This window comes from Muscardinus avellanarius (assembly GCF_963383645.1).
Source record: "Muscardinus avellanarius genome assembly, chromosome: 2".
Classification (NCBI taxonomy): Eukaryota; Metazoa; Chordata; class Mammalia; order Rodentia; family Gliridae; genus Muscardinus; species Muscardinus avellanarius.
Genome location: NC_137787.1, coordinates 1064951 through 1077675, shown reverse-complemented (window position 1 = coordinate 1077675; position 12725 = coordinate 1064951). Strand labels below are relative to the sequence as shown.

General features: G+C 62.3%; 1 protein-coding gene across 17 annotated transcripts in view; it reads right to left on the bottom strand.

The window, feature by feature from the left end:
- Nucleotides 1-12725, bottom strand: part of KIF1A (kinesin family member 1A) — a gene marked incomplete at both ends in the record, with an annotated part of 61910 nt that overhangs the window by 35928 nt on the left and 13257 nt on the right. For 7 of the 17 annotated variants that reach the window (XM_080689748.1, XM_080689750.1, XM_080689749.1 and 4 more), the window contains 11 exons: nt 253-346; nt 433-505; nt 606-786; nt 1963-2046; nt 3009-3115; nt 3380-3459; nt 5152-5227; nt 5564-5643; nt 6604-6737; nt 8315-8457; nt 9186-9264. In XM_080689748.1, the coding sequence (XP_080545874.1) occupies nt 253-346; nt 433-505; nt 606-786; nt 1963-2046; nt 3009-3115; nt 3380-3459; nt 5152-5227; nt 5564-5643; nt 6604-6737; nt 8315-8457; nt 9186-9264 (1131 nt within the window). Of the gene's footprint in view, nt 1-252; nt 347-432; nt 506-605; nt 787-1962; nt 2047-3008; nt 3116-3379; nt 3460-5151; nt 5228-5563; nt 5644-6603; nt 6816-7884; nt 7912-8314; nt 8458-9185; nt 9265-12725 lie in introns of all 17 variants that reach the window. The other 10 variants (XM_080689738.1, XM_080689751.1, XM_080689752.1 and 7 more) reach the window with 3 other exon arrangements.

The following is a 12725-nucleotide window of genomic DNA, read 5'->3' as shown; positions in this document are numbered from 1 at the left end:
CCCCAAAGATAAAGGGTCCTGGGCTCCCCACACACGAGCTCCCCTGAGAGGCCAGCCCTGCCAGTGACAGGCCAGCCGTGGGGCTGGGACCCTCAGCACAGGTAGGGCTGACCCGTGCACTCTACCCCAGCTCCAGCCTGCTCCAGGAAGAGGGCATCCTTAGAAGACTCTGCCAGCTGGCCTCCAGGAGTGCCCAGCCCTGCCACCGCCTTGCTCAGTCCTCCTGGCACAAGAGCCCCAGAGGCACCTCACCTTCGTCCTCCGGCTCCTCCTCCTCCTCGTTCACCTCGGGGTAGTACCTGGAGTCCATCTGCTTCTGCAGGGCCTCCAGCTTGCTTTCATAGTCCTACGGAGAGAGTCCAAGGCCGTGGGCTCACTGTGGAGGGGCCTGGCAGAATGCGGGGAGAGCCAGCAGGCCGGTGGGGTGCTCACCAGCCTTTGCTGCTCCAGCAGGTAGGTGGCCTCCTCCCGCTCCCGGCGGTACTGGTCCTCCAGCTCCTGGAGCCTGCAGGGGCAGGTGAGGGGCGCTGAGGCGGGGTGGGCGGGCAGAGCTGGGCCTTACCTCTGTCCATCTCCTCCACCGGGCGGGCAGAGCCGGGCCTTACCTCTGCTCCATCTCCTGCTTCATGTCGATTCCCTGCTTCTCCAGCAGCTCGCGTTGGGCAAAGGCCCAGTCCACGGGCTCGGCGGGCGTCTCTGCGCAGGGCGTACGCTCACGCTCCTGGCGGGCCTGCTCCGGGTGGTTGAAGCGGAACACATGGCTTTTCCCCATGATGATGCGGTTTCCTGGGGGAAGAAGTGAGGCCGGCCTCGTGGGACCAGGTCTCAGGTGCCCTCTGGCCGGGAAGGAAGGAGCGCAGTACTTCCTGCACCTGGGCCTCCCAGCGCCCCCTACCTTGGGGACAGCCACCACCACCAGGAGCCAGCCACAAGCCCTCTGCCTCGACCTCCTCTCCTGAATCCAATCCCTTAGGCCCCACTCAGGAGCCGGCGACATCCTGCCACCCACAGGTCCGGGGTTCCCCACTGTAACCTCCAGTGTCCCTGTGAGATGTGGGCACTCACCCACCCCTGGCTCACATCCGCTCCCTCCCCCAGACATGCAGGGTCTGGGTAGTGTGCACACTGAGGGCCGAGCAGGGCTCTCCGCAGAACACTACTGCGGGGGTCCCCTTCCCATCCGCTACCCCACTGGGCCGGAAGTAGGGCAGGCTGCCTTTTCCCAGGCCACAAGATACTAGTCCACCCCACCCACCCCAGCAACCCTGCTGGACCCCCAGGGCAGCGCCTCGCCTTTGGGCGTTCTGCCTGCACAGGCTCTCTTTGGATGGCCTAGTCTCCCAGCTTTCTCCAGTCTGCCCATCCCCACCCAGCACCAGTGTCTGCAGGTGGGGCCTCTCCAGGCCTCCTCAGCCCACTCACTGGCCCCTCTGCACCCCCAACCTCAGCCCCACAAGCAGCCACGCTCAGCACCGGGAGGGACATACAAGCCGAGGTGTCCCCCTTGGCCCCGGCTCTGCCTCGAGCCTCAGGGGCAGCAGGATCAACCCGGGAACAACTGTCCACCCACACTGCCAGGCAAAGCACCACGAATTCAGGGTGCTCTGTGTGTCCGGCTCCTTCGACATCAAGGGCACCCCGGTGCCCGAGAAAGGCCAAAGCCCAGGACACCAGTGCTTTGATGCTAGGCCAGCCCAGCCCTACAGCCACTCTGCATGCCTCCTTTTGGCCCAGCATCTGGCCCTCGGCCCTGGCCCCCAAGCCCAGCCCCACCAGGATGGCCATTCTGAGCTTGGGGGAAGTCTTTCCCTGGATGGGTGCCACCCTCGGCTCCCCATCCCTTATCTGCCCACTGTAGAGAGCTTCTGCCCGCTGGGAGTGGACTGAGCCCTGGGGCCTCACCCGTAGAAGGGGTGGCTTGGTCATAGGGACTAGGGCTTCCTCTCATGGCCCCGGCCGTACCTGACCGCAGGATGCTGGGCTCGGTGACCTTCTTGCCGTTGACGTAGGTGTCTGCCCCCTCACAGGGCTCCAGGGTCACCACAGCTACAGGGCAGAGAGGAGGGGACTGTGAGGGCCAGTCACTCTGGTGTCTCACTTGCCTGGCACTAAGGCTCTCTCCTCCCTACTGGCCAAAGCCTGACCACTGCTCCTGCCTCTGTTGGTCCTCAGAGGAGCCTGAGGGGCCCTCACCTTCCCTAATAAAGGAGGACAGCGACCCCCAAGAGGGAGATGCACGTGCCCAAGTCCAGGCTGGCCTGGTGTTGGGGCTCATCATCAGGCCTGTCCAGGTCTACAGGTGGACATAGGTGAGAAGTAGCTAGTGTGTGTCCAGGGGGTCCCAGAGTTCTTCGGGCTCGGCTCACCCCAGCTGGAAAGGACAGAGTCTGTGCAGACATGAGTGCTCCGGGAGCTCAGACTGTGCCCACCCTACTCCTGGCTGACCTCCCAGGGTGGTCGAGTTGGACTGAGGGCTTCGGTCACTGATCTGCAGGCCAGAGGCTGGCCAGACGCCTGCTGGACTGCACACCAGTGCTGCAGGCCCATCACCCAGATGGGCAGCGCCACCTTCTGGCGGGAGGCCGCTGGGCAGCCGGGGAAGTGGACAGATGGCAGCTCCATGGCCAGCAGGAAGCATCCCAGAATAGCTTTCCACCTGGATTGGGCTCACTCCCACAGATCACTGCCCTCCTGCCTACCGACATCCCATTGCTCTGGTCCTCCTGCCTAGCAGCCCTGGTGGACAGCCCACCCACGGGCCACAGACAGCCTTCAAAGAGGCTCTTCAGTCTCAGCAGCACATGCCCGGCCGCAGGAGCCACCAGGCCCTTCCCCAATCACCTAGCAAAGGTTGTCATCACACTGTCCTCAAGTGTCAGACACAAAAGTCCCGCTCACAAGCACGACTAGGGACCCATTTAGAGCCCATGGGACGCGGGGATGGCCAGCAGCAGGCCTCGCTCAGGCCTGGTCGGCAGAATGGGGGCCGGGGGCGGGGGCAGTGCCACCTTCGCTGCCTCCTCTGGAGTCACTCCGGAAGATGCAGTGCTCCTCCTTGATGAAGTGCCCGCTCAGGACGATGTCCTGCCGTCTCTCTGCATCCTCCCTGCCGACCCTAGGGGTGAGGAGACCATCAGTGCAGCCCAGCCCAGCCCCCTGGGAAACACCTAGGTGCGCATCGTGGGGACGCAGCGCGAGAGAGAGTGGGGAAGAGCGCCCATGCAGCCCAGCCACTGGGGAGCCCACGCTACCCAGAGGGCTCACAGTGCGGCCTCCAAAGCAAGCCCGGGCCCGACTCAGAGGCCCTCTGTGGGCACAGCCCGGGCTGGCAGGGACCGAGCCCATGTTCCCTGGCCTAGCGGGAGGCAGCGGGCCCTACCTGGTCATCCCATCCTTGATGTAGTACAGGAGGCACTCAGACATCAGCGGGTCCTCGTTCAGGTTGACCAGATGCGGAGTCTGGAGGGACACGGGAGGGTCACTCTCCTGGGCGGGGCAGAGGCCAGCGCTGGCCACCCACCTGAGCCCTCCCAGGCGGCTGCTGCCAGCCCAGGCCAGGCTATCCTGGGACAGTGCTCTCCCTCACTGGCAGAGGTGACAGGAAGGAAAGGCTCTCCCAGGAAGGGCCCCAGCAAGATGCCCGGGACCCGGAGCCCTGCCTCAAGGAGCCTCACCAGGCTGGCAACTCCAGGTCCAGAGAGGAAGGAACAAGGAGAGCTTTGGGTGCTTTACGGCAGCAGGCTGGGGACAGGTTCCTGCACACAGCCAGGCTGGCACGGCACCTGGCACAGCAGGTGCCCCACATCGCAGCCTAGGGGGACCCAGGGGGGTCACCAGACAGCACACATTGTCCCCTCACCCCTGACCCAGCAGGAACACACCCCAGGAAGGGCTGGCACAGGTGTCAGCAATGGGACCCAGGGCCTGCCTGCTTCTTCTGGGGGTCAGGAGCTCAGGCTTCTCAGGTGGGGTCCCCGTGGCCCCCCATTGGGCAAGGCCTACACCCAGGGCCACCAAAAAGGCAAAGGAGAGCCAGGCGTGATAGTGCGTGCCCGTAATCCTAGTACTTAGGATGCCGAGACCGGAGGATCATGGGTTCAAGGCCAGCCTTAGCAACTTAGCAAGACCTGTTTCAAATTAAAAAAAAAAAAAAAGGCTGAGGGTATGGCTTAGAGGTAGAATGCCCCTGGGTCAGACAGAAGGAAGTCCTGCTCTGGAGGTGATGGGGCCCCCCGCCTGCCCCAGCAGGGCACCTCCAGCAGCTCCTCCGAGGCAGCCCTGCCTCTGGGCCTGAGCACACAACCTGGCCAGAGTGTGACCCGCACAGCCCCTCCCTGCCCAGCTGGTCATGAAGATGGCTATCCACATGTGCAGCCAGACCCAACTCCACCAGCTACCTGGCACATGTGGCAGTGTTGGCCTCGCTGGGCACTGGCCAGGGTGGGCAGTGGAGGACGGCTAGCTGGGGTCCCCTCTGCTGCGTGTGGACGGGAGCCAGAGACATGTGAGGGAAAGTCCCCTTGAGGTAGGTACTGCAGGTCTGGTCAGCTGCAGATTAATGCTCTGTGTGTGCTTGTCATGATGGAGGCCTGGGCGGCCCAGTCGGGCACAGAGGATGCTCTCCAAGTGTCCAGGGCCTTGTTCCCTGCTTCCTGAGTACCGCTCAATGGACATCACCCTAAGCCGGCCCAGCCCAGGCAGGCCAGCGGCAGGCCGTGCCTCCCAGGCGAACCCCATCTCTCCTGAGGCAGCCCTCCCCAACTCGGGGGCCTCCAAGGCACTGGCTGTCCTCCTGGTTCTCGGCCTCTGCCACACACGAGGCTACTTTTCCCCAGTGGGGCTGATCACAGGGAGGAGGCCAGGGGCTTCCATGAGAGGCAGGCCCAGACGCCCAAAGGGACTGGCCCTAGTCTCCTGTCCTTGGGGACCTAGTCAAGCCTTAGGCAAACAAGAAGCTCCTCCGATGTTCCAAAGCCACCAGACGTCCTGCTGCGATGGGGGGGTGGTCGGAGGCTCCCTCAAGGGAGAGCGTGGCTGTGAGCATGGCTGACCCAAAGCCTGGTCAGACCCCCCAAGCCCCTGGCCTCCACCAGGGGCAGGGTCACCCTGTCCATGTCAAGCTGACACCACCGACCCGGGCCCAATGCCTACCTTTTTGGGAGAGAACACGCCCAAGGTGCCACCATCCTCCCTCATGGCCACGCCCATCTCGGCCAGCAGTGCTTCCCTGGGGGACAGAGCTGGGGTCAGCTGGGCTCCGGGAGGCCACCTGGACTGGCCCCCGCCCTGCCTGACAGACCAGAGCTCCCAGGTGGCTCCCAGGCTGTGACCTGCCTGGTCAGTAAGTTAAGGTGTCCCTGATGGGACCAAACCTTTCCTGTATCTTCACCCAGGGTCAGGGCTGGGGCCTCCTCAGCCAGCACCCTAACCATATGAGGGGGAGGGCCGCTGGGTCAGAGGTTACAGGCTCGTCCCATGGCGGAGCACAGCCACCCCGGGGCTGGAGGGCAGGGCCTGGTGCTCCCTGACGATGCCCTCCGGCCTCAGTTCCCCTTGCAGGCACCTCTCCATCCGTATGGCTTCTGTCCGCCTCAGCTTCTCCTCCCAGGTCTCGTTGAGCTCTGCAATGATCTTCTCTGTTTCCTGGAGAGGGAGGAAGGGCAGAGTGAGGTCCTAGGGCGCGGTGGCCGCGGTGTGGGGTCAGCAGAGATGTGGGTGCCAGGCACTGACTCCTGGGCCCGCCCAGACACAGGAGATCCTGAGAGGTCTTTCCCATAGACACATTCAAAAGAACAGAGGAACAAAGAGATGAGGGGGGTCTCAAGAACCACACCCCCTGGGGGCAGATGTTGAGGGCTCTGAGCACACCTGTTCAAGAGCTGGTGACACTTCTCCACACTGGCACCATCGTGCTTCCTTCCCACAGACAGCCCAGGGAGGTCCTTGCCCCAGGTGGACTCCCAGCCCTAAGTAGGCCATCCAGACACAATGGGCCCTCTGCTCCCTGGTCACCCACCCCATCTGTCACGCCTGTGAGCCTCGGGTCAGGCCTCTGCACCTGCCCTGCAACCCCAGCCTCCGGGGCCTGAGTCCTTTCCCCTGCACCTGCACAGGCCAGCACACAGCCACTTCTGACAGAGCAAGAAAAAGAAAACCCAAGGCCGGCCAGGGCCAGCCAGGGCCAGCCAGGGGTGCAGGGGCCCGGGCTGCCAGGAAGGCTCAGAAGTCTGTAACACCCGCCCCTCTCATAAGTGTAGCTCCAAGGGACCTGGCAGTGGCACCCAGGAAGGGCTTCCGGGGGGAGAGGCTAACTCCACACTGGAAAGGCACAGCCCACTGTTCTTAAACAGGCCCTGTCCTTGGGGCCTACACGGGACAGTTCCTGCCCAGAGCTTGTGCAGCCGGAGGCCTGAACTCAACGGCCGTCCTGGCTGCTGGGGCCTGGGAACAGGCCATGCACAGCTGGGTGGCCACACCTGGCCTTCTGCTGCCCTGGGAGGCTTGGCCCCATGTTGGGCGAAGCTCTCTGTCACCTCTCAGCCCACCGTGTCCAGGAGCCTGTACCCACTGCCCGGCCAGCAGTACCCGGGGCCTGGCCCTCACCTTGAGCCTTTCAATAGCCTCCTCGCTGCCCGGGGCAAACAAGAGGCGTTCGTGGAGGCTGGACACGGAGGCTGCACGGCTGGACAGGGCCGAGAGCGAGGACGAGGGGCTCATGCCCACCAGGGCGTTGGTCACTGTGGAGAGATCATGAGGGGCTAGACTCAGCGCGAGCCCAGTGCAGCTCCAGGTAGGGTTCTCAAGGTCAGACGCAGAGGCAGGAAGGGACAGTGAGGCAGACAGCCAGGAGAGAGAGAAGAGAAAGACAGACGCGCTGGGACAAAGCAGAGGCAGGCCAGAGAAAGCCCGGGACGCGCACATGCACAGCCCTTGCCGTCCTCCCCACAGACACTCCCTCTCCCCAGCCACAGCGCCACTGAGCCACCCAGACTCCGTGTGGGGCCGGGCAGCCTCCCAACCCTGCGGACCCCGCACAGCCTCTGCAGCTGAGGGCCAGGAGCTCACTCCAACGTGCCCGCCCAGTACCTGCGCTCACTGGGCTTCCCCAGGCCCTGCCCTGAACCTGGACCCTGATGCCCATCTTTACCCTCTCTGAGTGGGCCCTGTCCTTCCATGCCCACCATCTACCTGGGCCATCATGCACTCCTGAGCTACAAGACCAGGGTGCACCAGATGGTCTGGACAGGCTGAATGCAGCATGGGCCAGAGACCATCGGGAGAAGAAGCTGGGCGGGAGCCCCTCCTCCTCTACCACCCCAGGGCTCAGCTGCCCCTAAAGCCTGGGAGTTAGGCTGTGACACCCTGGGGGGAGGTGTCCAGCCCCTCCCAGCAGAAGCAGACACACAGCAGAACAGCGGCCAACACAGGACAGCACTGCGCACGGGGAGACTCAGGCCTTGGGACCCCAGGGCAGGGGCAGGGAGACACAGTCGCCTGATGGCATTTCCAGGTAAGACCTGGGGTGGGAACAGCTGAGCCACAGGCTGGAGCTGCCAGCCGGAGCCGCCAGCCAGGCTAGGATGGGTCCTCCAGCTTCCCTGGCCCGTGGACAGACATTTGGACCCCCGGCTCTGGGTGCGCAGGGACCTGAGAAGGACTTCGCTGCACCCCACCCCCTGGGGCCTCAGTTTCCCACACAGACGGGGTGAGCTGGGGATGCGCCTGTGAGTGGGAGCAGGAGGCTGGTGCCTCCAGTGACAGGAGACAGGTGGAGCCCTGGCTCCGGTCTGGCACCTTGGGCCTGCAGTCCCCACCCGCCCTCGCTGCCCTGAGCCCCCTGCGCCCGGGGCCAGAAGCGGATGCAGAGCAGTGGGGAATACACACATTTGGGTCCTCCAGGCACAGTGTTGGCTACGGGGGAGGGCAGGCGTGGGGGAGGAGAGACAGAGAACAGAAGAGCAGGTTCGTCTCCAGAGGGCAGCGGGTGGCAACACGCAGGGTGGCGAAGGTCTTCGGCAGGTGGGGGACGGCGGGCACTGAAAGCCCAGCACCTGGGGCCTGCCCGCGGCCCCAGGAACCCTCTGGCCTGCTCGGCCAGCTCCAAACCCAGACCATGCAGTTCTTTCCAGGCCAAGGCCAGAAAACTGGCTCTCCCTCGTCCAGTGTTCAGCCCGGCCTCCCGCCCAGAGGCAGTTCTGCCCAGAAACAGGAAGCGAGGTCAAGGATCCAGCAGCTTCCAAACCGCCCCCAGCCAGCGCGAGAGGAGAGATGGCCGAGAGGCCCATGGGGCGGAGCACGCAGAGCGGACGCTCACCTTCAGTGATGTCACCCAGCCCCTGGGCATACAGCAGGTCCCGCAGCCGGGTCACCTCGTCCTTGAGCTCTCGGATCAGCTTGTTGTTGGGGTCTTCGTTGATGACGGCGTTGCAGCGGATCTGCTTGGCTCGGTCCGCGTACCTGGGCAGCAGAGGCAGGCGTGACTGTGGGGCAGGCCCATCTCTGCAGGCCTGGGTGCCCGGAGCCCCGCCTGGGATTGGCCTGGGGGCTGTGCTTGGGGATGGGGGAACTTCGGCCCAATCTGGCACAGTGAAAGTCACCCCACTGCTGGTCTCTGGGGCCACTGGCCAGGGGAGTATGGATGGGGTCACCCAGCCCTCCTCACCCGCTTGAAGGAACTGGAGCTCAGAGAAGGGACAGCTAATTCCTGTCCACTTGGACCTGTGGCCCAGGGGAAGAGGGCCAGTAGGAGGGAAGGCTACGTAGATGTTATCAGCACACCAGGCCCCAGGCCTGCTTTCCACTAAGAGTGCTTGCTCAGAAGAGACCAAACACCACCAACCCATACACTAAGCGGCCTCCTGCAGCGCGGGGCCCGCGTGCCCCCCGCCCCGGGCTGCCAGAGATCTCCGGAGACCACCGGAGCCTCCCATGCTAACCGAAAGCTCTTGATCTCCGAGGCTGCCAACGCTTCCAGCCTGTGCCACGGGGTCCAGGGCTGCCTGGAGCCCCAAAGTACACCTGGAGGGTATTGGGAGCAGTACAGGGCCCATGGGGCCTGGGAACCCCAAACCTCCAGCCTCACAGAGCCCAGGGTGAAGCCCCCAGTAGAGGCGCCTCTGTCCCTCCTGACAAGCCTCAGCACACGAGTGCCGGGCCGTTCCCGCCCCAGGCCCTGCGCCACACACCTCAGCGTACTAAGGGTCTCGTCGTAGTTGATGTCGGCAGGGCTCAGGGCTGCCACCATAGCCGTCCTCGAGTTGCCCCCTGTGGGAAGACAGTCAGGTTGGGCCTGCTGGAGGGGCCCCTCACCCGCCTTCCTGGTGCCCTGGCCGCCGAGGCCCAGAGAGGAAACAGAGCCCAGGCCTGCCCGCTGTGCATGCAGCAGCTGGGCACTGGCCTTCCTCAGCCTCTTCTCGGTCACATCCGGGCCATTCTACAGCCGCCAGGCCTCCCTTGCTCATGCCAAGAGGAAGGCCCTGGAGGACTTCACAGGGTTTATCCTGCCATGAAGGCTGTTTATGTTTGAGATTTTTCTCAAAACATGACATTGGATTCCTGGCCTGGTAGGGAGCACATGGGAGAAGAGGTGTTTCAGGTCTCCTTGGACACCCACGGCCTGGGGTTCCTGTGGAGTGGATGCCGGCCAGGGTCCTGTTGGGGTCGTGGCCTCGCTTCCAATGAGGTCAGCGCTGGCCCTGCCCCAGCCCTCAGGGCTGCCTGTGGGTGGATGGCCTAGCCTGCTTGTCCTGGGGTCAGTATAGTGGGAGCCATTCCCTAGGCGGGGTTCCCATGAGCCCCCACGGGGCCTGTGAGTTGGCAGGTCCAGAAAGGACCTGGCACAGTGCCATGCCAGCCCCCAGGAAAGGTTACATGGGGTCTCCACCTGCCTCACCCCGAGCTGAGTCTATGGGAGAGGTCTGCCCCCCAGGCCACGAGCACCTTGGGTGTTCCTGTGACCCTACTGCTCTCCCCCAGGGGGCCCACCTGCCCGAGAGCCCCATCCCTCTCTCCTCTGCCCCGTGGCGCACAGTCTGTCTCTGGCTGGGGATCGGCCTGACGGGTCCTGGGGTGCACAGCCACGCAGCCAGGGCCTATGCTCTCAGCCATGCGGTGGAGGAGGGCCAGGGCCCCCAGCTGTCCGCCAGGTTGGCCTGAGGCTCAGTTTCCCTCCCTGAGCATCAGCTTCTCCAGTTATAAACAGCCGGGGAGGCCCCGAGGTCATGGGGATGGGGACAGGATCTGAGTGGGTTTGTTTGGCCTCCACTCCCTACCTATTCCTACTTCTCAGACAGGGGAGGGGATTCAGGGCAGTCAGCAAGCAGGACTCTCCAGAATCAGAGTCCCGAGTCCCTGTTACAGATGGAGAAACTGAGACCCCGAGAAGGGTGGGCATGAAGATGACCTGTCACCCCCGAGGAGGGCCAACACCGGCAGGTGTGTGCTCTCGGCCCCTCAGACCTGCTCTGCTCAGCACAGGGGCTTCTGCCCAGGCCCTGCTGCTCCGCCAACGCCCCTCCAGGGCTGATAAGGTAGAACAGAAGAAATACAATTTAGGTAGAAAGGAGAGGCATTGGGAAGTGAAGGAAGATATGGTTTTAAAATCCAAAATCTGCCGGGCGTTATGGCACACGCTTGTAATTCCTGCACTTGGGAGGCTGAGACAGGAGGATCAAAGCCAGCCTCAACTACTTCGTGAGGCTTTCAGCAACTTAGTGAGACCCTGTTTCCAAGTAAAGTATAAAATAGGTCTGGGAGTATAGCCCAGAGGTAGAAAGCCTCTGGGTTCTATCCCTAGTACCAATATATATATGTGTGTGTGTGTGTGTGTGTGTGTGTGTGTGTGTGTGTGTATATATATATATATATATATATTCCAAAATCTTCAGTTAACAGTTTGGATATTCTTTTTTTTTTTTTTTTTCAGGTCTGGGGATGGAACCCAGGGGCATTCTACCTCCAAGCTACACACCCTGCCCTATTTTTTATTCTTTATTTTGAAACCAGGTCTCACTGAGTTGCAGAGGGCCTCACTAAGTAGCTGAGGCTGTCGAACCGCGATCCTCCGGTCTCAGCCTCCCGAATGCTGGGATGACAAGCATGCCCACCACGCCTGGCTGAGCTTGGATATTCTTAAGAAGTCAGACCCACACTTTTCAATTAAAGTAGGATGGCTCAGGAAATTCCTGAGACCATTAAAACCTGACAGCTTCACCCTTTGTCAAAGTCTGTTTCCCTCCAGGGAGATCCTCAAAAGTCATATTTTGTTAACAGAGCCCCACACCCCACAGGCCTATGTCTCCTCCCAACTTTCTGTCTCTGACTCTGAGGAGTCCTGGCCCAAAGGAATTATCACCTTTTGTGAACCAGAAAGCCTCAGAAAAGGAGGCTGCCATCTCATGTGCCCCTAACTGCCCCCTCTCTAGTAAGCCCTGTAAGAAAGTAGAGCTCTGAGGAGCTCTGGGCATTTGGGGGGGCATTCTGGGCCATTTTGGGCAGCCCGTGGGCACTCTGGACAATGTTTTGAGCTCTTGACCTCTCTCCCCATGGCTCTCACTCTCTTGAGATGGCTTGCATTTCCCCTGAACGTGTACCTTACTTTGTTTAAATTAAAACCTCTGCCTTAGGCCGGTGCTGGGGCCTCTGAGGCCGGGATCGGAGCCTGCCAAGGGGTTAGGCTGGTGCTGGGGCTAGCGAGGCCGGAATTGGAGCCTGCCATGAGGCAAGGCCAGTGCTGGGGCCTCCGAGGTCGGGATCGGAGCCTGCCAAGGGGTTAGGCCGGTGCCGGGGCCAGCGAGGCCGGGATCGGAGCCTGCCATGAGGCAAGGCCAGTGCTGGGGCCTCCAAGGCCTGGATTAGAGCCTGCTGAGGGGTTAGGCTGGTGCTGGGGCCAACGGCCGGCATCGGAGCCTTCCGTGAGGCAAGGCTGCTACTGAGGCCTCCGAGGCCAGGATCAGAGCCTGCCGAGGGGTTAGACCGGTGCCGAGGCCAGCGAGGCTGGGATCGGAGCCTGCCATAAGGCAAGGCTGGAGCTGGGGCCTCCGAGGCCGTGATCGGAGCCTGCCGAGGGGTTAGGCTGGTGCCAGGGCCAACGGGTGACATTGGAGCCTGCCGTGAGGCAAGGCCACTACTGAGGCCTCTGAGGCCGGGATCGGAGCCTGCCTTGAGGCTAGGTCGGTGCTGGGGCCACCAAGGCCGGGATCAGAGGCAGCCGAGGGTTTAGGCCAGTGTTGGGGCCAGTGAGACCTCCCAGAATCGGGGCCTCCCATGAGGCAAGGCCGCTGCTTGAGCCAGCGAGGTCTGGATCAGTCCAATGGGTAGCCAGGCCACTACTGGGGCCGTCAAGAGTGGAATCGGTACTTGCAACACGGCATGCACAGAGAAATATTGCAGAAAATAAAAACCAGATGCTTCCCCTAATCAGCAATAACTAGGAGGAAAGGGGCAACAGGAAGGGGTCGAGCTGTAGAAAGGGCCCTATAGTGAAGCAACTAAGGTGACCAATCAGAGGGTATGGAATAGGGGAGGACGGAGCCTCTTTAAAACGCAGGAGGTACATAAACAAATGTATCAAAGTTAATCACCAAACAAGCATGGGATCGAGGGAGGGGGAGGAGGGAGGGGGAGGGAATGGGATGGGGACTGGATAAGGGCTAATTGGATGATGTGTGCTTGTATATCCTCTCAAGTCTTATACTCCAATGTGATATATGATTACAATGCACCAA